This window comes from Schistocerca americana, chromosome 1 (assembly GCF_021461395.2).
Source record: "Schistocerca americana isolate TAMUIC-IGC-003095 chromosome 1, iqSchAmer2.1, whole genome shotgun sequence".
Taxonomy (NCBI): Eukaryota; Metazoa; Arthropoda; class Insecta; order Orthoptera; family Acrididae; genus Schistocerca; species Schistocerca americana.
In genome coordinates, this window is record NC_060119.1 from 435,590,785 (window position 1) to 435,617,416 (window position 26,632).

At 41.9% G+C, this 26,632-nt stretch overlaps 1 protein-coding gene across 1 annotated transcript in view; it reads left to right on the forward strand.

The window, feature by feature from the left end:
* LOC124623368 (carboxylesterase 4A-like) overlaps positions 1-26,632 on the forward strand; it is a 363,176-nt gene that overhangs the window by 282,928 nt on the left and 53,616 nt on the right. Inside the window, exons 9-10 of the mRNA XM_047149031.1 lie at positions 16,643-16,812; positions 21,876-22,011. Coding sequence (XP_047004987.1) covers positions 16,643-16,812; positions 21,876-22,011 — 306 coding nt within the window. The remainder of the gene's footprint in view (positions 1-16,642; positions 16,813-21,875; positions 22,012-26,632) is intronic.

Sequence of the window (26,632 nt, forward strand, 5' to 3'; positions counted from 1 at the left end):
ACGTTTTCGTCTATAGTTGCAGTTTTACGACATCCTTCACATGGATCATCTTCGAAATGAGGATAGTCACCCTTAAGTATCTTTCCTTACTGCTGAAAGTAAAGGTGCAGCCCCTTTATCAAACTACGCCAATTTCAGATGAGTTACCACTGACATTAGATGATTCAAAACGAATAACTGTATGACAACCCAGTTCCCATTTATCCATCTGAATCTGAACCAAACACACACACAATGCGACTGCTTTAAGAAAAACTGTATCCATAGTTACCTCCAAATACACGTGGCTAGAGCAAGCCATTAATACTTATTTTCCCCTCGGCAGTAGGTCAGGTGTTAAAGTGTGGACACTTGGACGCAAAGTGGTTAGTCTATACTGACAGGCGTAGTCCATGTAGTGGTGCAGTTACGACCATGCAGAGATATCATGCCATAAAGTTTGTGACGCGTTTGTGGAAAGATAGTTCGACACGGAAAAAACAACCAACTCACTGAACATCTATATGGCTGTGAGACTATGAGAATATCGGCGTGACAGTGCTTGTCTGTGTTGAAAAAAAGTAAAGACATTCTAAATTTGTATTGTTTTTAGTTATTATTCTATCCATTCGTTAGTTACAGTGAACTTAATATTAAAAGTTATTCATTAATTAATTTTGTCAGTGACGAACACGATTTAACATAGGACAAGAAATGAAAAAAATAACATTCACTAATTGATCAAAATCATCCGGACACCCTGTGTAATGCAGAGTTGACCACTAACTCTCACGAGAGACAGGTCCGCCAGTATAAAAGGAGGCAAGGCGTAGTGTATTGTCAGTAGAGAAGATGTAATAAGACAACGTCGGTCAGGAGAGATCAGTGATTTCGAAAGTGTGCTAATCATTGGATGTTACCTGGATATCGAATCCATCTGGGTCATTACAACCACTGGTCAAGTGACTGTGAGGTGGAAACGTGAAGGAACAGCCAGAGCTAAACCAAGACCGGGCAGATATCATATGCTGATGGGCGAGGACTGTCGAGCATTGCAGAGCGTGCTTGTAAAAAAATCGTGAGTTCAAAAGTGCTACCATCAGGCCAGCTAGCACAATGACTGTGCGCAGGAATTAAGAGTGAGGTACAATCCTACACAGTTCTATAGTACTGCTATGCGGGGGTTCAGCGACGCCCTTGGACCATGGATGGCTAGAAATGAGTGATTCTGAGTGATGAAGCACATTACACCGTATGGCAATCCGATGGAAGACTTTTGGGTTTGGAGAACGCCTGCAGAACGTTACCTACCATCATGTGTACTGTGTAGTGTCAGCAGTAAAGTACAGAGAAGGTGGTGTTACGATACGAGTGTGTTCGTTGTTAGGGTATGGGCCCCTCACTGGGTTTAACAAAACGCTAAAGGCGGAAGGATAGGAACACATCTCACAAAACTGTGTACCCCATACTGTACAGTAACAGCTCGGAGACGACAATTGGTTTCATCAGTGTGACAATGAACCATGTCATAAAGCAGCATCTGTGAGGAAATTTTTTGTACACAATAACATTCCTGAAATTGATTGGCGTGCCCGAAGTCCGGACATGAATTCGGCAGAACACCTTTGGGATGAGTAGAACGTGATTTCGCTCCAGACTCCAGCGTCCAACGTCACTACCTTCTCTGGTTTCGGCTCTTGCGGAACCTTGGGCTGCCTTTCCTTCGTAGGCATTTAGACTCCTCCTTAAAAGTGTCCTCGGTAGAGGTTCAAATGGCTCTGAGCACTATGGGACTTAACTTCTGAGGTCATGAGTCCCCAGAACTACTTAAACCTAACTAACCCAAGGACATCACACCCATCCATGCCCGAGGCAGGATTCAAACCTGCGACCGTAGCGGTCGCACGGTTCCAGACTGTAGCGCCTAGAACCGCTCGGCCACCCCGGCCGGCCCTCGGTAGAGTTCAAGCTGTCATACAGCCAGGGGCTCGACACACTCCACACTAATGTTCATTAATCGATAGCCGCATTTTTTTGATGAGATTGTGTTATGAAACTACAAGAATCTAGACCCTATGGCACCCCCATTTCAACGAGTTTCACCATACTAGTCAGGTGCCAGTAACTCCAGTGAAAGGGTTTAGGTCATCATGCTTCTGTTTTCCTATATATCGTGCTCAAAAGTCTTGATAAAGGGTCGTTTTCAGATGGGCTCCTTAGAATCCTTCAAAACAAGGAAATGTTACTTGTATATTATAGGGAAGCAACCCAATAACTGCCGAAAAATGGAAGAATTAATTATTTACTTTTGTCGTAAATATACTGCACGAGGATAACGCTTCGATTCTTTTCGTCCGCGGTTATCCTACAATCCATGATTCACTCTACGCACTGCTATGTTGTAACGGTACATTCTCAGAAATTTCTTCTGCAAATTAAGACCAATGTTTGACACTATGATATTAGACTTCATTTTGTCAGGAATGCCCACCTTTCATACCCTGTTTTTCTTGCCATCCCTCCTTCGTCCGTCTTGTGTTATTTTGCTTCCAATGTAATATAATTCCGTAACTTTGTCTACTTCAGTTTATCATTAATCTCATTTCTACTACTCCTCACTACTTTCTTCGGTCTAATGTCAGTCCACAGTGTGTCCTCATTGGGACAGAAATCTCACAAGCTAATCTTGTTGGATACATACGATCCTCCTGAATTTTTAAAACTACAACCGGACCTTCCTTTTATTTCTGTCATTGCTTCTTCGGTGTACATGTTCAACTATCAGTGTGAAACACTACACCTCAGTCTTACACCCTACCTAATCTGAGCACTTCGTTGTTAGTCTTTCATTTTGGTTGTCGTATGTCTTGCATATTATCCGCTTTTCCTTACAACTTACTCTTAATTTTAACAGAATTTCGAACATCTTGAATCATTTTACACCGCTGAACGCTTTTTCCAGGTCGAGAAATGGTATGACTGAGGCCCGTCCGGCACACAGTTTTAATCTACATAGACCTTTCGAATCAGTCTACACTCCGATGCAGAGCGAAAAGTCATTCTGGAAACATCCCCAAGGCTGTGGCTAAGCTATGTTTGCGCAGTATCCTTTCTCCCAGGAGTGCTAGTCCTGTAAGGTTGCAGGAGAACTTCTGTGAAGTTTGGACGGTAGGAAATGAGATAGTGGTGGAAGTAAAGCTGTGAGGACGGGTCGTGAGCTGTGCTTAGATAGCTCAGCCGGCAGAGCAGTTGCCCGCAGATGGAAAAGGTCCCAGTTTGGAGTACCAGCCCACCACACAAACAGCGCGGGGTAGCCACGCGGTCTATTTGACCTTGTTACGGTTCGCACAGCTCCCCACGTCTGAAGTTCGAGTCCTCCCTCGGGCAAGGGTGTGTTCGTTGTCCTTAGTGTAAGTTAGATTAACTAGTGTGAAAGCCTAGGGACCGATGCCCTCAGCAGTTTGGTCCCACAGGAAGTTACCACAAATTTCCACCGCACAGTTTTCAGCTGTCACAAGTTTCACTTCGAGTAATCATTAGAGATCTCTTTCTTTCTACTTTTTCATGGCCTTGTCTTGTGTCTTCATGAGGTCGGCTTGTTAATCTGTATTTGGCAGTGTTAGTGATAGAGGGTAGCTGGATGCTCTTCCTTGCACTATCCCTTTGCCCCTGGGACAGTATTTGAGACCCCATCTGTCTGCATGTAGAGTTATGTAATGCGTAAGTGTGAGATGTGTTCGATACTGTAGCTGAGGTGGCACGTGGGTAACAGCCCGGTATTCAGCTAGTCAGATGGGGGAAAGTGTCTACAAACAACATCCAGGCTGTCCGGCACGCCGCCTCTATTCGTTCATATGCCGTCAGACTCGATCCAGGCAGATGCTCCTCCCATAATCCAGTAAAAAGCGTGCTAACGCGCGGGTATCCAGTGGTATTATTCATCAGGGACATCCGTTATGTATTACCCTCAAACTAAGGTATTTTGGAATCATTTTGTAGTTCCGGTACAGAGTTTGAGACAGATAATTACGTCATTAGATAGTTCGGTTGACGCCATTTTCCTCCGCCCTGGAATCAGTATCAACTGGCATATTTAAATCAACAGCTGAATTTTTGTTGGCATTTTCAGTTTAGATTTAATGTCTTTCCTTTCACGTTCCGGGCAGAAGGGTCATTCTGGGCTGAAAGCGCTCTTTTGGAACGGGTTTAACGTCGCTGGGATGCATGGTGGGAAAATTTAGTGTGATGTAAATTTGATTATTCATTGGCCCCTTGAGGTTATCGTTCACTGATATCTTTGTAGAGAATTTGTCTTTCTCATGTGTTGTGTCCTCGTCCCTCTTTGGCCTAGTTACTTCCGAGGACTGGCATAACTGTGAAGGGATCAGTTGGAGTTGAACATTTCACTGTTTCTATTGCGCCTTTCGTAAATCCATTGAAGATGTACCTGGAAGTATGGTAGAGGTTACGTATTTTTTTGTGGGGGGAGAGGGGGGTCGGCGGTAGCGTATTTTATTAGTAATCAAAACGTCCTCGTTCCCAGGTTCCAACCGTTCCATCGCTTAAATTCTGAATAATAATCAGCAACGGCAGATGAAGACTTTCGGCATAAGAAATCACCCATATTATGCCAACGGCCTTTTCAAACAAAGCGCAGGAGTGGGCAGATGTTCAGGGCACTTTTGCCCTTGATGTGGGAAGCTACCCCTAAAGTAAGCAGAATCAGCAATGATCAACGAAATGAGAATGCAGAAGGCACTGGAAGCCACTATATTAACGACACATAATGTGTATCCACAGAACATGTGGCCTGCAATTGAAAACATGTCATGATGATCTCTCCACGGGCAAAAGATTCCTCAGTAGTGCCCCTTCGGATCTCCGCGAGGAGACTGCCAAATGGGTGGTAACTACGAGAAAAAGAATGAATAACCAACGAATGGATATCGTTCTACCAGTCGGGACGAAAAATGATGGAATTTTGAACGTGGTAGCGAAACTAAAGGACCTGAAAAAGAAAATGATAAGATTGAGTCTAGATATACTGGTGGTCATTGAAGTGAAATGGAAGGAAGACAAGGATTTCTGTTCAGACAAGTGCAGGAATATCAATAGCAGCGGGAAACAGTATAACGGGAGTAAGATTCGTTATGAATAAGAAGGCTGGGCAGAGTTACTGTGAACAGTTCAGTTCAGTTCTCCTCAGAATCGACAGCGAACCATCACCAACAGAGCTAGTTCAGGTATACATGCCGATGTAGCAAGACGAAGATGAAAAGATAAAGTATATGAGGATATTGAACGGGTAATAAAGTATGTACATGAAGATGAAGATCTAATAGTCATGAGGGATTGGAATGTGGTTGTAGCGGAAGGAGTAGAAGAAAGATTTACGGGAGAATATGGGCATGGTAGTAGAAATGAAGTAGGAGAAAGGCTGAGTTCTGTAACAAATTTCAGCTAGGAATAGCGAATACTCTGTTCAAGAATCACAAGAGAAGGTGGTATATTTGGAAATGGCCGGGAGGTACGGGAAGATTTCAGTTGATTACAACATGGTCAGGCAGAGAATCTGAAATCAGATACTGGATTGTAAGATGTACCCAGGAGCAGATACAGACTCAGATCACAGTGATGAAGAGTAGGCTGAAGTTTTAGAGATTAGTCAGAAAGGATCAGTGGGCAAAGAAATGGGATACGGAAGTACAAAGGAATGCAATGATACGCTTGAAGTTCACTGAGGCTATATATACTGCGATAAGGAATATCTCAGTAGGCAGTTAAGTTGAAGAGGAATTGACATCTCTAGAAAGAGTAACCACTGACCTTGTAAAGAAAAACGTAGGTCCAAAGAACGCAACTGCGAAGAAACCATGGGTAACAGAAAAAATACTTCACTTGATTGAAAAACGAAGAAAGTACAAAAATGTTCACGGAAATTCAGGAATGGAAAAATACCAGTAACATAGGAATGAAAGCGATAGAAAGTGCAGGGAAACAATGGCGAAATGGCTGCATAAAAATATGTGAAGAATTCTAAAAAGAGATTATTATCGGAAGGACTGACTCAGCATATAGAAAAGTCAAAACAGCCTTTGGTGAAATTAAGAGCAAGGCCGGTAACATTAAAAGTGCAATAGGAATTCCACTGTTAAATGTAGAGGAGAGAGGGCATAGGTGGAAAGAGTACACTGAAGGCCTCTATGAGGGGAGACTTGTCTGACGACGTGATAGACGTGACAGAAGAAGAAACAGGAGTCGATTTAGAAGAGGTAGGGGACCCAGTATTAGAATCAGAATTTAATAGTTTTGGAAGACTTGAGATCGAATAAGGCTGCAGGGATAGATAACACTCCATCAGACTTTTTAAAATCATTGGGGGAAGTGGCGACAAAACGACTATTCACGTTGGTATGTAGAATGCATGAGTCCGACGACATACCATCGGAATTTATGGAAAAACATCATCCACACAATTCCCAAGATTATAAGAGCCAACAAGTGCGAGATTTATGGCACCATCAGCTTTTCAGCTCAAGCTTCCAAGTTACTGACAAGAATAAAATACCGAAGAATGGAAAAGATGATTGAGGATCTGTTAGATGACGACCAGTTTGGCTTTAGGAAAGGTAAAGGCACCAGAGAAGTAACTCTGTCGTTGCGGTTGGTAATGGAAGTAGGATTCAAGAAAAATCAACAAACATTCGTAGGATTTGTCGACCTGGAAAAAGTTTTCGACAAAGTAAAATGGTGCAATAGTTTCGAAATTCTGAAAAAAATAACGGTAAGCCAAAGGGAAGGACGGGTAAAGTGCAATACGTCAAGAGCCAAAAGGGGACAATAAGAGTGGAAGACCAAGAACAAAGTGCTCGGATTAAAAAGGGTGTAAGACAGGGAAGTAGTCTTTCGCCACTACCGTTCAATCTATGCATCGAAGAAGCAATGACGGAAATGAAAGAAGGGTTCAAGTGTGGAATTAAATTTCAAGGTGAAAGGATATCAGTAAGATTCGGCGATGGCATTACTGTCCTCAGTGGATAGTAAAGAAAAATTAAAGGATATGCGGGTACAATGCACACACATGTAGCCGTCTTGGCTGCATATTGCACATGTCTTTGGTTGCCCGTCACAAACAGTCAATGTACGGAATCCCTTTATATTAAATACTGTGGGACGTGCTCCACCGCGGTAAGACGCCGCAGCGCAACTAAACCTCACCTCTGCTGCTGGCGTACATGGCCACAGGTGGATCGCCGACATGCTTCCTCGAACAGTTGTCCTAGTTACACTAACGGAAATATACTGTGTCACACCATGAAGCATCAAACCGATGTTTATCAAACTTTGTGGACGAACTTACTTTCCTCATCAACATCTGTACGAGGTGTGACTCGCTCATAGATATGAGTACACTGTTAGTTTCGTTGTTGCATAGAAGTAGGTTGTCTCCAAATGACATCTTGAGGAACCTTTGCCATGCCTGAAGCCTATGCAGTGACAGTTCGTGAAGAGCGCTCGCTGGAGTCTGGAGTAGAAGTACGTGTGTTCCCGATGCATCCCAAAAGGCTGCAGAGGCGACAGATGAGGGGATCAGGCAAGCCTGTCAGGGATCTGTACGTTCCTTAACGTGTCTGTGGTGTGAAATGCACTGTGAGATACTCGTTACTCTGCTGGAATATATCTTTTAATAATCTGCTCATCGTGAGTAGGACAACAGTGTTTGCCATTCTTGCCACGTACCGGCGATCATTCTGCCTCCCTTCAGCACCTACCAAATCAGTCCTACTGTCATATCCAATAGTCCCCCACATCATGCTTCCAGGAGTTGGAGAGTTATGGGTCTCGAGAATCGCTGATTCGTGTGACATTTCACCAAGTCGTCTACAGTCACATTGACGTTGATCTGACGGCCAAAAACAGAAGTGAAATTCATAGTTGAACACCACAGAATACCACTCAATGTCTCAGTTGACTCTATCTCTACACCACGCAAGTCTCTTTGTCTTTGGTATAGTGTCAGCCATATACGACACTTGGCAAATCGAGAGCTCAAAGCAGCTTACTATAATCTGTTCTCGAAGGTTTGTGAGGACAATTTGCTTGTACCCTCCGTTCGATTTCAACAGAGCCAGTCGAACAATCCTACGTTCTTCTCATGGTGTAGTCCTTATGGTAGGACCCCTGCCTATTCTTCTTGTCATGTTGTTGTGGGAGTCCATCTTGTCATTATTCATTCTGTGAAGCATCTGTGCTATCTGTCAGTATGATGCTCACATGTCACTCATGCCAATGACTCAGCGTATTTCAGAGCCTGAAGGATGGCGATAAGCTGAATATGCAGACCCTCTGGACATGATCTGTCTGTTGGGACTGAGCCCCTTCTGGTAAATTATGAATATTATTTGTGGTGTTTTTGTGTAATATATTTGGTAATGAAGATGAATGAAATTTTATAAAGGCTGATCAAAAAGTTTCCCTTCAAAGGCCTACGGACTAGAATCGATGTGCCAATAAGGCAAAATCACCGAGACCATCGACGTGATCATCCCAAGGACGCAAGAAGTTGAACATACCGGTTTGACAAGACACCATGCCCTGCTGCGTGAGGAAGTCCATGGCTACCTGCTGCACATCCTCGTCCGTCAGGTATCGTCGACCCTTCAAGGTCTTTTTTAAGGCACCGAACGCTTGATAATCACATGTGGAGAGATCAGAACTTTAGGGCGAGTGTTCGTGTATCTCGCTCTTGAGTTGGCGTAATTTCTGCGTTGCGACATTTGTGATTCGGGAACGAGTGTTGTCGTGAAGCCGCAGCACCCTTCTTGTCGCAGATTTCCCGTACGTTTCGCCCTGATTGCATGCTCTAATTTCTCCAGAATCCCGGAGTGCCGTCCCCCAGTGATGGGAACACCAGGTAATAGATGAGACTGCCTCCCAAATCGACCTGCATCTTGTATCGAATCGCGACCAGAAAGGAGCTTAGCATACCATTTCACAACGGTGTTTTTCGACAGATATACTGCTCAATTAACATTCTTCGTTCTCCGACGGATGTCTTCTGGTGCCTGTCCTGTGGCAGTCAAAAACAGAATAACAGCACGTTGGTCCTGTTTGGACGCGTTTGGTAATGACGTCGTAGTTCACGTTTCCGAATTATTTACAGTACGCCCGTTGGAATGACACAAACGACACATTAATTCCTTGCCTAAATGTCGGGACTCATATACAGGCATCATGTCATTCTATGATGCATATACACTGCAGTAATGCCCTCACGCAGATATTTTTTCATCGCCCGTTATACTAAAATACAATCGCATAAGAGAGATATTTTAAGCAACACACCTCATAGACATGGAAATGTTGGAACATCAGTTTCCTAGCGTTTGGCCACGGTGTTCGATTACTGTCAGTGTTTGTGAGAGGCCCGATGTAGTTTTCTCTTCATCATTATCTACACTGCATAGCAGCACTGGCCAAACGTCTGAAAGGTACAGGAGAATTTTAAAGTTTGAAGAGAGTGATCTTTTCGTCAGGATGTGCGAAAAGCTACCAGGTGGTTAAAAGTAAAGTGCAGCTACTCACAGGTGCAGTGTGGGCTGCAATAATCATATGGCATCAAAGCGTGGTAAATATGCTAATGCATTAATGCCGAACCAACTTACATTGGAAAAAAATTAGTTCCAATTTTGGCCACAAGGTGTAGATCTGACACTGTACAGCATCTCGTCATGTCTCTGGTGCTCATACTGAACAAATTGTGTAAGCGATGGTTAATAATATAATCACCATTCTCACTTGTTTGACCTTTCCTGTCTACGCCACATTCCTGATTCATTATGTATGGAAATATTTCTATACGTCTTTATTGCATTCACAGCATCAGACTTGCACCTGGTGGCCAAAAGTGGAACTAATTTTTTTCAGCATTCCGCATTAACGCATTACAATATCTAGCAAGTTTCGCTGCCATACAATTATTACAGCCCACACTGGGCTTTTATTACAACCACCTGGTATATAGAGTACTGTGTTAGTAACCGCTATTTCGCTCCCATTCTTTCTACGAAAAAGTCTTTCTAGATACATAAAACTAACAGCTCTCTTGATAACCATACCCTCTACAAGCAAGGGCAGTATTTGTTTGGTATGCGTCACTAATTTGTGAGAAATACATGAGCCACATCACTTTTGCTGTACTTGTAATCAGTTTTGGGTGACCAAAACTTAATCGTCATTATGTCTGACTTTTGTTAGTCCTCTTCAAAATATGAATTATTTAATGAAACACCACTCAAAGATCAGGCCTTAGGCCTGGCCGACTGTTGCCTGCAAGGTAGTACGAGGAGTAATCTACGATCTTGAGGCATGTGATCAGAATGTCCCCAATCCCTCTAACCTTTATTGCTAGTACGTGAATCCTGATGATATCGCCACTTCTTTAATCGAGCAGCTCCTCATTTGGACTCAGAAGGCTTAGTGGACCCCGTTCCAAATCTCCCTACCTAAAAAAATTGCATTAAACCCAGCGACACTAAACACGTGGTTTTTTCCCATTCTGTCTGTTTGTTTGCTATTTTTCATCTTGAAGCGTGTGCGGATGTCATATGACACCTCTTGACACCTCTTCAGGTTCATCGTTTTAAACTTTACTCAGTTTTTATTATTTATTTATTATTATTATATGGGGTGACTTGCTCCCCTGAGCGAACACGCCCAGCTACCATGCTAGCAACCACTCGGCTACTCTTCAAATTACACTCCTGGAAATGGAAAAAAGAACACATTGACACCGGTGTGTCAGACCCACCATACTTGCTCCGGACACTGCGAGAGGGCTGTACAAGCAATGATCACACGCACGGCACAGCGGACACACCAGGAACCGCGGTGTTGGCCGTCGAATGGCGCTAGCTGCGCAGCATTTGTGCACCGCCGCCGTCAGTGTCAGCCAGTTTGCCGTGGCATACGGAGCTCCATCGCAGTCTTTAACACTGGTAGCATGCCGCGACAGCGTGGACGTGAACCGTATGTGCAGTTGACGGACTTTGAGCGAGGGCGTATGGTGGGCATGCGGGAGGCCGGGTGGACGTACCGCCGAATTGCTCAACACGTGGGGCGTGAGGTCTCCACAGTACATCGATGTTGTCGCCAGTGGTCGGCGGAAGGTGCACGTGCCCGTCGACCTGGGACCGAACCGCAGCGACGCACGGATGCACGCCAAGACCGTAGGATCCTACGCAGTGCCGTAGGGGACCGCACCGCCACTTCCCAGCAAATTAGGGACACTGTTGCTTCTGGGGTATCGGCGAGGACCATTCGCAACCGTCTCCATGAAGCTGGGCTACGGTCCCGCACACCGTTAGGCCGTCTTCCGCTCACGCCCCAACATCGTGCAGCCCGCCTCCAGTGGTGTCGCGACAGTCGTGAATGGAGGGACGAATGGAGACGTGTCGTCTTCAGCGATGAGAGTTGCTTCTGCCTTGGTCCCAATGGTGGTCGTATGCGTGTTTGGCGCCGTCCAGGTGAGCGCCACAATCAGGACTGCATACGACCGAGGCACACAGGGCCAACACCCGGCATCATGGTGCGGGGAGCGATCTCCTACACTGGCCGTACACCACTGGTGATCGTCGAGGGGACACTGAATAGTGCACGGTACATCCAAACCGTCATCGAACCCATCGTTCTACCATTCCTAGACCGGCAAGGGAACTTGCTGTTCCAACAGGACAATGCACGTCCGCATGTATCCCGTGCCACCCAACGTGCTCTAGAAGGTGTAAGTCAACTACCCTGGCCAGCAAGATCTCCGGATCTGTCCCCCATTGAGCATGTTTGGGACTGGATGAAGCGTCGTCTCACGCGGTCTGCACGTCCAGCACGAACGCTGGTCCAACTGAGGCGCCAGGTGGAAATGGCATGGCGAGCCGTTCCACAGGACTACATCCAGCATCTCTACGATCGTCTCCATGGGAGAATAGCAGCCTGCATTGCTACGAAAGGTGGATATACGCTGTACTAGTGCCGACATTGTGCATGCTCTGTTGCCTGTGTCTATGTGCCTGTGGTTCTGTCCGTGTGATCATGTGATGTATCTGACCCCAGGAATGTGTCAATAAAGTTTCCCCTTCCTGGGACAATGAATTCACGGTGTTCTTATTTCAATTTCCAGGAGTGTATATACTTTGATAGGCCACCTACTTTTAAATAATGTAGGAACGAAATGTTACAAATTGGTTGCTTAACACGTCCATTTGTTTTATTGATTCATTGTAAACCAATCATACACTGAAATGACAAAACTTCAGTAGTTTTATCACAAACGAAGTGGCCACAATCACAGAAGAATTTTTGTTGAAACGGATCTGCGTATAAAAATCTACGCTCCTATACTGAACAAAGGTGTTTTGAAAGCTACATTTTTTGGGATGTTTGTATAAAGTGAAACTCCGGTCCAGTATTCAATCTGAGAACCAACCTCTAGTTGGTCTATAGAACAGATTGTTACCAGCCTAAAACCGAACCAAGATGGCCCTCGTCTACTCATTCTGACACACTATTGTGCAGCAGCATATTCCAGGAAAAGGTAAGCGTACAAACTAAAAATAAAGTTGAGGAGCAGTGGAGAGAAGGCCCTAACCCTTGCATCGCCAAGATGCGAGCACTAACTTGGTGTCTCCCAGCTGCTGTTTCAAGTTTGGATGGCTAGCTAGTTCAGCATTAGCATTCAAAAACTCATTGGGATATTCGTTGTGTTATAGGGTTTACGCAAAAGCACAATTTTTTAAATCTTCATTTATTATCACACAAGCAACATTATGTGATATAATTAGCCACTCAGTTTTACAAATTACAAAACTACTTACATAAAATCTTCTTTCCGTCCCATAGCTTTTTGCAAAATCATTTATGGAGTCACTACTTTCAATATCAGTATCGTCTTCAATACTAATTAAAGATAAATCAGTTAGGCTCCTCTGTGACAAGTCGACCAGAAAAAGGGTTTCACTATGAGTTACTGTGACTGGTAATGTTGTTCTAAGCCTCTTACTCATATAAAACTGACCTGTTCCCCATTTTTATGGGTAAAATAAAATTATTAATGTAGCATTTTTGAGTAATCATTAATAAATAGTTTTAGTGATGGATTGCACGCTCAGTCTTCGCCGCCTTCCTGGCTCCAGCAAACGGGTGCCGTGCTCTTCTCGCATCCGGCCTCTGACAAGCAAGGGAGAGAGAAGTGCCCTTGCGTGAACTCGGGGCGGATATAGGCCTGGTATACACTACATCCAAACTTATGTCATGTAGGTCATTCTCAGAAACACGAGAGACCTCTACGTGAGTAAAATGTCAGCATCCCAGATGCAGGAGAAAATACGTTAGGGCGATCACTATTTGATTATGGTTCCAAGAGAGATGATCAACGTCTGATCATCATTGTAAGGGAGGTTTGAGGGAGAATTAGCCGCAATAAGTTTCAGCTGCACAACTACATTGCGTTCTCTTGCAAAGGATGACAATCAGCATGTAAGAAATCCTCACCCAGTTTACTTACTTTTACTGTATTAAATCATGCGGTATCACATTTTGTATTAACTCCACAAACTGAGAGAACGTTTTTAGATGGCAAAAGTGTGTAATAAGATGTATCTGTGACATACTTTCAAGAACAGCATGTCTAAACCTGTTCAAAGAATTGGATATACTAACTACTGCTTCTCAAAATACTTATTCTTTAATGAAGCTCAACACACAACATCAGTATTTGGAATAAAAACAGTCTACATAAATATTTAAAATCATTTAACTTGGTGCAAAAATGGGCCCATTATTCTGAAACATGTATTTTCAATAAGTTTCCAGCAGACAAGTTTAGCTTTAGACAAAAGACAGTTTAGACAGAGTCCAAAGATTATTTGGTGACTGACTCCTTTCATTCCATAGATGAATTACTTAACAGAAACTGTTAGACTAATTTAGGTAAAAATGTCGATTAAATTTCATTTTGTGCAACACTTGATTGTAATAGACAAGTAATTATTTATGAGACAGCTGCTGATCGGTATGAGGTGTTTGATCATTAAACTGAAAGTGCATATTTGTGTTTCTTTCTGACAGTGTATTACTTTTGTAAATATTAGAAGTTTCAGTTTATTTTAACTTACCTGCATACCTTGATAGCTTTCTGACTAAAGATCAGTGAAATCAGTATTATACTGACGTGTTCTAAACATGATTGTCATATTAAGTTTGTTGTGTCAGCCGATAGAGAAATAAATAATGTAACGAGTGTGTTTAACATGAAAATTTCTATAATCCACTTTTGTGGGTCCTTGTTACTTCTGTAAGTTATTTATGAGACAGCTGCTGATCGGTATGAGGTGATCACTTCTAGGGGTTGCAAGTACTGACCTAGAAGCAAGTAAACACTGCCCCTTCTCATGCCCCTCTAAACGTGTGGGCTATGTCATTATTTCTCCTCGCATTCCCTTGAACCAAGCCATCTTCTTTCCGTTGAAGCACGAACAGAAAAAGAACTACACGTTGACAACAGAACCAATTATTACACAAAAACTTTTTGATATCTGTTGGTCAGGAAATTTGAACCACTGACAGTAATAAGCAGGATTAATACCTACAACAGTGATAGTGACGAATTGTACAGGAGAATAGGCTGTCAATAAGGGAGCCAGGAAAATAAAAAAGAATTTTTTTCTAATCTTGAGATATACGGGAGAGTTCGTCACCCTACAACTAGTGCTCCCACTTCCTCCCCTTCCCCTCCTGCCCCCTTTTTGGACGTCCGTGATGTCAACGCTGTTGGTGTATGAGATTGAGAAACGTTTACTATTTGTTCATTATGTCCTGAGTGAGGGGTACCTACTTCTGGATCAGCCAAAGTCCATCAACTTCCGACCACGAATGTATACTGGTAGCTGCTGCAACACTGGCAAACTAAAAACAGAGCACAGGAAATGTATTCGCAGTTGCGAATGTGAGCCACTTTCAGCTGTGTATTGGAATGAAGCTAATGAAAATTTGTACTGTACCAGGATTCTAACATGGAATTTCCCACATAACCACTTTGGCTGTCCAAGCACAAATCACAACCAGACCCAAACTTCCATATGTCAAAGTCCATGGCACAGCTTGCTCTCGTACATTATGTATGTACCAGGAACGACATATTTATTGAGAGTCAAGGGCCTGACTTCGAACATGCATGCATGTGTGAAGAAACATTGCATCGCACTTCTGAGTAATACAGGCACTGCTATTTTGTATTTATTAGCTCGACTCTCAACAAATGTATCCTCCTGGACAGCAATACATTTAAAGTACAAGTTCAGGTTGAAACACACAGAAGACGACACATGGAAGTTTGGGTCTAGCTATTATTCGTGCTCAGATGGCTAAAGTGGTTAAAGCAGCGACCGCTCACGTAAAGTGGGAGATCCAGGTTCGAGTCCCAGTCTGGCACAAATTTTCATTATCATTATTCCTATACACAGCCTAATGTGGTTCATATCCACAACTGTAAATACATTTACAGTATTTCTTAATGGCTGTAGTCGCCGCTGTGCCTTCAAAGGAACATTGCATAATATTTCTAAAAAACACAGTCACTGCTATTTCGTAAAAACACAATACCTATATGAACAGTGTGTTAACTGTAAGTTGGCAGGTTGAAAGAGGGTGATGGGGGGTGGGGGGGGGGGGGGGAATGAGTGGAGGAAACAAGCCTGATGCCTACATGGACAAAAAAAATGTGTGTGAAATCTTATGGGACTTAACTTCAAAGGTCATCAGTCCATAAGCTTACACACTACTTAACCTAAATTATCCTAGGGACAAACATACACACCCATGCCCGAGGGAGGACTCGAACCTCCACATGGACTGCGAAGGGCTGTGAGGCCTCGGATGGGAAGCGGCTCCACCTTCAAAAGTGCAGACACATTAACTTGTTCTTTATGCTTCAGAGCAAAAGCAGAGGTCGATTGCTTAAATGTTGTTCGTAACTGAAACAGAAATCATTTTATGTATTGACGGTGACAATTACATGACTGGCCGGAGTGGCTGAGTGGTTCTAGGTGCTTCAGTCTTGAACTGTGTGACATCTACGGTCGCAGGTTCGAATCCTGCCTCGAGCATGGATGTGTGTGATGTCCGCAGGTTAGGTTTAAGTAGGACTGATGACCTCAGATGTTAAGTCCCATAGTGCTCAGAGCCATTTGAACCATTTGAATTACATGCACTTCTGAGAAGCAGAGGAAGCTGTCTGGAACAGAGTGAAGAAATAGCAGAATAATAGGTTCCACACACTGTACTGTCACCTAGCTAACCTTGGCTGCAACCAAAAGGCAAATGGCCTCTGACTGTTACTGATTCAGAACTAGGGAGCCCATTGTGCAACTTACTGTTAACACACTATGCTGTATCCATTAGGTGGTCAGTGTCATGCTGCCCTGAAGCAGAAAGGCAATGTGGAAGAGCCAGCACTGCATAACGAAAGCGCGGCTTGTTCTACCCGCACTGTTATTCTCCCTGCATTTGTCAATAAGTTGGGGTTTGGTGGGAGAACTCCACTGAGAACTTCAGCAGGTCGTCATGGAGAAAGATCACCATTCTCGTTTTTGACAAATTATTGTTGTTGCAGACGAGTGGGACGACGGAGTGCAGCAGGCGTCGGAGGCGCAGCTGCGGCAGCTGCTGGAGGACAGCGTGTTGCCACAGGTTGCACGCCGGTACGGCTGGGGGGACAGCGCAGCCGTGCGCGAGGCGCTGCTCTGGCGGTATGCGCCATCCGGGCTGGCCACCATGTTGCAGGTGAGCCGAGGCCATAGTACCACAGCGGAACAGGAGAGAAGCTCTGCAATGAAACGTTCGTCTGCGGGGAAAAAGTTGTGATAAAAAAAAACTAATAATGAAAATCAGGGAACCCACACGAAACTTTCGCTTTTTTATAATTAAAAAAAATGACAGTATCTGAAATAACTGTAATCACCAGGATAATGGTAGTTGTGGGAATGAAGAAGGAACACCTTCAAAAATGAACATATACATTTTCAAGTGTCCAAAAATGTGTTTAGCATTCAGAATGTTTGCATCAGTTTGTATGGCAGGCAGAGATCAGGGACTGTCAGTAAGGCCACCGTAACCTATAACTTTACCTCACATACATTTCAGTTACAAGAAGCATGTTAGGACATAGTAGCAATATGTGTATTACGATGCAAGATGACAATGACAAATATGTTTGTCATTTAAGAAAGAATATTTGTAGGCCAGGAAGAGATAATGAGCTACTGCATTGGTCACAGCTGTGACAAAGCTGTATACAAATTACCCAGTTAATAACTATTTTAAACAAATAATAATCAGATAATATGAAAAGGGAGCCTCTTATTCTTGATTAATAAGTTAGTTTCGTAAAATAAATATGTGAAGCTTGGCATCTGTAACGCCCTTTTGTACATATACTGAGGTGACAAAAGTCATGGGATGGCGAATGCACATATACAGATGGTGGTAGTACCACATACACAAGGTATAAAATGGCAGTGCATTGACAGAGCTGCCATTCGTGCTTAGGTGACTCGTGTGAAATGGTTCCTGATGTGATGATGGCCACATGAAGGGTATCAACAGGATTTGAATGTGGTTAAAAATGGTTCAGATGGCTCTGAGCACTGTGGGACTTAACGTCTGAGGTCATCAGTCCCCTAGAACTTAGAACTACTTAAACCTAACTAACCTAAGGACATCACACACATCCATGCCCGAGGCAGGACTTGAACTTGCAACTGTAGCGGTCACGCGGTTCCAGACTGTAGTGCCTAGAACCGCTCAGCCACCCCGGCCGGTTATTTGAACGTGGAATAGTAGTTGCAGCTACATGCGTGGAACATTCCATTTCGGATATCAGCAGGAATTTCAATATTCCAAGACCCACAATGTCAAGTGCATGCCAAGAATACCAAATTTCAGGCATTAACTCTCTCCATGGACAATGCAGTGGCCAATGGCCTTTACTTAACGGCTGAAAGCAGCAGTGTTTGTGTAGAGTTGTCAGTGCTAACAGACAAGCAACACTGCATGAAATAACCACAAAAATAAATGTGGGATGTATGACAAACATATCCATTAGGACACTGTGGTGACATTAGGTGTTAATGGATTACACCTGCAGACAACCAATGCAAGTGCCTTTGCTAACAACTCGACATTGCCTGCAGTGCCTCTCCTAGGCTCATGACCATTTTAGTTGAACCCTTGTCAGATGAGTCCCGATTTCAGTTGGTAAGAGCTGGTGGTAGGGTTTGAGTGTGGCACAGAAGTCACAAAGCCATGGACCTAAGTTGTCAACAAGACATTGTACAAGCTGGTGGTGACTCCATAATGGTGTGGGCTGTGTTGACACAGAATAGACTGGGTCTTCTGGTCAAACTGAACTGATAATTGACTGTAAATGGTTACATCCAGCTACTTGGAGACCATTTGCATTCATTCATGAACTTTTTATGGATGATAATGTGCCATATCACTGGGGCACTGTTGTGACTTCTCTTGACATGACAGCACAGAGAGGTGCATTACTGGTGGTTCAAATAACCAATCATCTGGATGGATACTACAATATTTATGGCATGTTATGGATGGCAGCTGTGCCCTACCCTCAAGATCTTCATGCCTTTATCTTTAAAAAATGTAACTCAAGAATGCACATCGCCCATATTGTCCTGACCCACTTCGACAGAGAGGCTGTTCGATTGTTGCTCTGGCCAGCACATTTGCTGGATCTCTTATGGACTGAAAATTCTAGTCATAGATTGAAAATATTCTAGCACATCACCATCCACCAGCCACTGCAATCGACAACCTGTGCCATGGAGTTGAAGCAGCATGAAATGATGTTCCCCTAATTGGCAGCCAAGTTCAGTTTGACTCAATGCCCAACTGTTGTAGAGCTATTATTACTGCCATAGAAGGCAGCTCTGTCCACTAAATTTCACACCATTTATACTCCCGAAAATTTAATCATGGGTTCATTCTACTATAATAACCACCAACAATAAGTAGAATTCCTCATTTTCTATCCTTCCTTGCATTGGACTATTACTGGCCAACCGTATGCAGCTAAACACAACAAACAGTATTATCTTCTGTGTCTTGTTTTCTTTTTAAGTTCCAAATAAGGTCAAAAACTGTATGTTTCTCTTTTGACATTCCTGATCTTCATTTTTAAAACGGGAATTTTTAATGAAAACTTTAACAAATTTACGTTCTGATTTTTGTACAGTTTAGTCTTTTTCTTTGTATTGCAAAGTCCTAATCACTTTCTTTATTCCATGTATTCAACATCTTTTCTGTAAGAACTCTTACAGCAAAAACATTAAGTTGTTCTTCATAATGTGTCATGACAACTAAGCAAACAACAAAATTAATAGACAAAAAAAGAAGAAAATCAATGACTACCACATGATGAGTGCAGCATGATTAAATTAACTGCCAATCTGAGCAGGCAACAGAACTGTGCACAACACCCTCACACACCAACTTCAGCAAAAATGCTTTCTTCCCAAGAAAATTTGATGCTTCATTCCATTTAACTGATAGTCTGTGTGAATGCCATGAATTGACATGCATTGCAGAATGTTTTGAAATTCTATTCTTTTCTCTGACATTCACTGTGAATCAAATGGAAGCCAGTGTAAAAGTTAAACAAAGGTAAGGGTATTGTACATGTCATAACATTACATCTTAAGAACAAAAAACTTACTTCTTACATACAGGAATTACATACTCTGAGCAGCTGTTACCCCAAACACATTTTATCAAGAATGTTTATAACTTTTTACTTCTCAACTTCCAAACTTCACTTCTAACTTTCAGAGAATAGAATAGCATGAAAACTTTTAGTCTCTAAAATGACAAGAATTTTAGATAAGTTCGATCCATGTGGAACACAGGACACTATTCGTCTGCTTGCAAGAGGGCTTTCTCACGTGGATGACTCAACTGCGTCTCATTCACAGACGTAATACTACTTGTGGAACGAATTTCATGTAGCAATGTGGTACATTTATGCGAGTAGAATTCTTCTGATGGGGCAAAAAAAAATACAAAACAGGCTTTCCAATCTAAAAATTCAGTCTAATGGATACATGTGAGCTAGAAACTGCCACAATGTCACAGCCATGGTTTGTGCCTTATTGTTGGGTGGCTTCAGGCACTTAAAACAAGATAAATATTCTGGCACTGGATTTTATTATATGATCAATTCAGTACATACTGGTGCTGAATGTTTCTTTATACTTGAAATGTTCTTTCCGGTGATTAAATAGTGCTATATGTGCCGTTCAGTTCCCTGCCCACCTCAAACTGACTGTGATCAGAGTTTTCAATGTCAACAAAGTGTGCATGCTTTATATATTCCACATACGTCAACAATGCCATACCACTTCTGTGCAACTGAAATACTGTGTACAAACAATGAGCAGTTGAACCATTGCACATCAGTTCACACAAGATGTGGCAAACATGCCACATAGTCTTGTACTGGTAGTTCCAAATGTCTCTCTGATATTCTGCCACACTTTTTTTTGTTTTCAGTTTTCTGACTGACCCACCACAAATTCCTCTCCAGTGCCAACCTTTCAATCTCAGAGTAGCAGTTGCAACCTACATCCTCAGTTATTTACTGGATTTATTCCAGTATCTCTCTTCTTCTACAGTATTCACCTCCTGCAGCTCCCTCTAGTACCATGGAAGTTATTCCCTGATGTCTTAACCCATGCCTTGTCATCCAGTCCCCTCTCCTTGTCAGTGTTTTCCTCACGAAGCCTGCCGACAACCTCCACATTCCTTGACATAATAGTCAAGCTAATTTTCAACATTTCACATCTCAAATGCTTCAGTTCTCTTCTGTTCCAGTTCTTGCACAATCCATGTTTCACTTGTAATTTTATCCTTCCACACATCACTATTAAAATCATTGTCTTAGTATATTCATTATTTTCAAATGTTTCGAGAGGTGTAAGATATACAAAATAATAACTTTTTACTTATCTTCATTATCTCATTGTTGATGTTGATGGCTCAGTCTTGTTATGTCTAGGAGTACATTCTTGCTGCTGAAAATTTTGATTTAACATTGTGGGTTCTTGTTTCACTAAATAACTGATGAAGATTTGCCTGTTGCTATAAGTATCTTTTTGTTTTATCCAATCCTCCTATACCACACTGACTCACAATCTCCACTTTTGTCAAACCACAAATTACATTGTTAGAGACAAGATTAGCAAAATACGTGTGTTTCCATCTGAGGCATGCCAACCACTACTTACATTCTGTGGCACTAACAATATTCCAAACTGTTTACAAAGCAAACGAGTTTACATATTTTCTTGACAGGAGAAGAATTTTTACCAAATTATATAATTACTTCATAAATAAATCCAGAAATAAATTTAATAATTAGCATTTGATTGCACAATTAATAATATGAATTTTATGTATGCCAGAAATATCATAATTTCAAATATTTTTAAAAGAAGAGTTATTTTAACTGTTACTGCATATCGATTGTAACACATTAATTTCTTTTTTATACATTTTAGCTTAAAATATAATACATCTTATCCAAAGTCATATGAATTCTTTTAGTTCAACAGCTGAGATAATTTTAACCTATGCAAAATTGATACTATACATGGTATCGGTTATCTGTATCAAAAAAAATGTTATCAGTGTCAAAATGATGAACCAAAAAAACTATTGTGCAATTCATGTTAGCAAAAATGTCTATTTTATATTGATTCTGTCATGGGAATGCAAATAAGAACAGCAGTTATTGTTCTAGTAATTCATGATAATATTTTCGTTTCCAGGTTGTCTCTGACAGCCAGTTTGTAGCACCTCATGCACACCAGCTGGAGCTTCTGGTAAACAGCCCTCAACCAGTGTACTCATACTACTATGATCAGCCTGGACCAGATCTGTATGGAAGCTCTCTCAACATTACTGGTAGGTAATAGCTGTTAGACTGTCAAAGCCAGCAAATTTCTGGTGTAGAATGGATGTAGAATAACAAAACTATTTATGGGGATTTTCAAGTGATAAAAAACAGCATATTTTACTTCTGGTGGTGCACTATATTATCAAGAGCTTAGCAGTCTCACAACAACTAATAAATGGCACTTTGAAACTTCTTTTTATTGCTACAGTTTCATAAACTGGACAAAAAGAACAAAAGCTACATGGTCCAAGATATGGCAATCCTTTGTCACCCTATACCACCCCTTATGTTTCTGGAGTCATATATTAATGTGCGCCTATGTTTCTGGAGTCATTTATTAATGTACACTTTATTTCATTTTTGTATTGATATTTTTCATTAATTGTTCAAATAATTTAATGTAATTTATTAATGTCAAATACATAGAATCGTACAGGAAGAAACAACACACACTATTTGGAGGAAGCATTGGGCAGCTGATTAGCATATAAATAAAAAGTTAAACATTACACCATAAACTTAGCAATGTAAAACGTATCCACTTGCTCTGCTATAGCTCCAAACACAAATACATGTTTCTGTTTCTGTTGTGATCTAATTTATACACAGCACTAACCTGAGATACCAAAAAAAAAGAAATACGAGCTGCATTTTCCTGATTTTTACTGCTCAAATATGAACTGACATTTAGTCGATTGGCATGACGTAAATATTCCCTATAGAGACGTTTTTCATGGAAATATTCCTTGTATAAGATTTAATAAGATGTAGTGTTGGGTCAGGATGGGACCTTTACCTTCTTACCTTTATGAGATGTAGTACACTCAGAAGTTTTATCTGTTTAATTAGAGGATTAATATAAACTATTCTAAAGCCTAATTTTTCTCAGAAATGGGATATTTTAACTTACTATCCAACAAGAGTGACAGTTCTGACATTTTGGCTGATAACAGAAGGAAGACTGAAGAAAAACCAAGACACATTCATAAGCTTTGTTGGCCTGAAAAAAGCATTAAACAATGTATAATAGTGCAAGACATTCGAAATTCTGAGAAAAATGAGGGTACGCTGTAGGGAAAGATGGGTAATATACAATATGTATAAGAATCTGTGGGGGAAATATCAGTGGGTGACCAAGAACAAGGTTCTCAGATTAAAAAGGGTGTAAGACAGGAACCTAGTCTTTCACCCCTACTGTTCAGCCTATACATCAAAGAAACAATGATGGGAGGGTAAATCAAAGAAAGACAACAGTATTGAGAATTAGCAGGAATGAGAATACCAAGAAACTTAACATTAGAAATGGGGGTCATGAGGTAGATGAAATTAAGAAATTCTGCTGCCTAGGCAGCAAAATAACCCATGACGGAGGGAAAAAAGAGTACATAAAAAAAAGACTAGCACTGGCAAAAAGGTCATTCTTAGCCAAGAGATGGCTACTAGTATCAAACATAGGTCTTATTTTGAGGAAGAAATTTGTGAGTACATTTGTAGCACAGTATCATGTTGTACTGAAACAGTGACTGTGGGAAAATTGGAAAAGAAGAGAACTGAACCATTTGAGATGTAGTGCTATATCAGAACGTTGAAAGTTACATGGATTGATAACATAAAAAAAGAGGAGGTTCTCCACAGAATCAACAAGGAAGGGAATATACGGAAAACACTGACACAAAGAAGGGACACAATGATACGACATTTGTTAAGGCATTAGATAATAACTTCCATGGTACTAGAGGGAGTTGTAGAGGGTAAAAACTATAGAGGAAGACAGAGCTTGGAATACATCCAGCAAATACAGGGTGCATCAAAAAATGTATACACACTTTGAAGCATCATAGAAAATTTATTTCCGGTTCTACAATGTTAAATTTCTGGAAATGGAAAGCTTAAAGTCCAATTGGAAAAATAAAAGTACTTTGCAAATGTGATTAATGTTCAAACTGGTGGCCTTCAGCATCAATACATTTCTGGGTATGAGTCACCACTGATTCCATATATCATACCAAAGTGTCCAATGAGATTTCTGCGCACACCGCCTGAATCTCATTCCAAAGTGTGTCCAGGTTACGTGGTTTACATTTGTACACCTCATCTTTTCTGTGCACCATAAGAAGAAATCCAGCAGCGTGAGGTCTGGAGAGCGTGCAGGAAACTCGATTGGCCCCCTGCATCCTATCCACTGGCCTGGCACATTGTGATCCAGGTATGCTCGTATGCCCCTATGATAGTGCGGTCAGGCGTCATCTTGGAAATAAAACTCATCATTACCGTATAATGCACGAATGGCAGGGAATATGGAGTCAGCAAGCATTGTTAGGTACATTTCTCCAGTAACAGTACCATCAAAGCAGAAAGGCCCAATGAGTCCCCTTGCAGACAAACCACACCGCACTTTACACCAGGCAAATTCACAGCCTTTTCTATTGTAATGTGAGGATTATCTTCAGCCCAGTACACACGCTTGTGCCTATTGACAGTTCCATTGAGTTTGAATTGGGCTTCATAAAACCAAATTATGCTACCCATAAACCCCGGTTCATATCTCACCATCTCCTGAATCCATTCGCAAAATTCTAACCTTCAATCTGGATCGTCGTCACTTAGCTGTTGCACCAGCCTTGGAATGTACACATGAAACTTGTCTTTCTTCAGAATGCATAGCACACTACTAGCACTTACATTACTCTCACCTACTGCTTGCCTTGAAGATTTTTGAGGTGAATGCTGAAACAGTTCCAAGACCGCAGTTGTGGAATCATCACGTGTAGCTGTACGAGGTCGCCCTGATCAACCTTTATGCACATCGCACACTGTTCCATGAATTTCGAATTTGTCTCATATACATGTAATTGTTGACCTTGAAGGTGGTTCTGTACCATACTCACTTCTCCACTGTCTTCGAACTGCAGCTACATTCTCAAACTTCCAGTACCACTTAATTATCTGCTTCCGTGCTTCAAAGCTCAAATGCATGTCCGCCATGTTGCAGTTACTTCCCTGCCACTGCTGCCATCTGCTGAAGAAACCCAAAATTACTTTCTCACATATATTTAACCTTGTAGAACGGGAAATAAATTGTCTATGACAAGTGTGTATACATTTTTTTGACACACCCTGTAGTTGAGTATGTAGGTTGTCTGATAGGAAAAGGACGGCACAGCAGAGGAATTTGTGGCAGGCTACTTCAAACCAGCCAAAACAGAAAGAGAGAGAGAGAGAGAGAGAGAATAAGAAGAAGCGGAAGAAGCGGAAGAAGAAGAAGAAGAAGAAGAAGAAGAAGAAGAAGAAGAAAAGTGAAAGAAAGAAAGAAGGTAATATCATTAACAGTTAAATGGATTAGTTCACCAGGGATAGGGAATAAGGAATTAAGGATTAAGTCACACAAACCATGAGAAGAAATCCTTTCACAGAAAAATAAGTAGTCACACATTAAGAATAGTCAGTTGCCAGAAGTAAAAGGCTGAAGCCACTTAAACCAACCTTCATAGTTTACTCAAGTTTTTTTTCTACATCTACATCTACATTGATACTCCGCAAGCCACCCAACGGTGTGTGGCGGAGGGCACTTTACGTGCCACTGTCATTACCTCCCTTTCCTGTTCCAGTCGCGTATGGTTCGCGGGAAGAACGACTGTCTGAAAGCCTCCGTGCGCGCTCTAATCTCTCTAATTTTACATTCGTGATCTCCTCGGGAGGTATAAGTAGGGGGAAGCAATATGTTCGATACCTCATCCAGAAACGCACCCTCTCGAAACCTGGCGAGCAAGCTACACCGCGATGCAGAGCGCCTCTCTTGCAGAGTCTGCCACTTGAGTTTATTAAACATCTCCGTAACGCTATCACGGTTACCAAATAACCCTGTGACGAAACGCACCGCTCTTCTTTGGATCTTCTCTATCTCCTCCGTCAGACCGATCTGGTACGGATCCCACACTGATGAGCAATACTCAAGTATAGGTTGAACGAGTGTTTTGTAAGCCACCTCCTTTGTTGATGGACTACATTTTCTAAGCACTCTCCCAATGAATCTCAACCTGGTACCTGTCTTACCAACAATTAATTTTATATAATCATTCCACTTCAAATTGTTCCGCACGCATACTACTAGATATTTTACAGAAGTAACTGCTACCAGTGTTTGTTCCGCTATCATATAATCATACAATAAAGGATCCTTCTTTCTATGTATTCTCAATACATTACATTTGTCTATGTTAAGGGTCAGTTGTCACTCCCTGCACCAAGTGCCTATCCGCTGCAGATCTTCCTGCATTTCGCTACAATTTTCTAATGCTGCAACTTCTCTGTATACTACAGCATCATCCGCGAAAAGCCGCATGGAACTTCTGACACTATCTACTAAGTCATTTATATATATTGTGAAAAGCAATGATCCCATAACACTCCCCTGTGGCACGCCAGAGGTTACTTTAACGTCTGTAGACGTCTCTCCATTGATAACAACATGCTGTGTTCTGTTTGCTAAAAACTCTTCAATCCAGCCACACAGCTGGTCTGATATTCCGTAGGCTCTTACTTTGTTTATCAGGCGACAGTGCGGAACTGTATCGAACGCCTTCCGGAAGTCAAGAAAAATAGCATCTACCTGGGAGCCTGTATCTAATA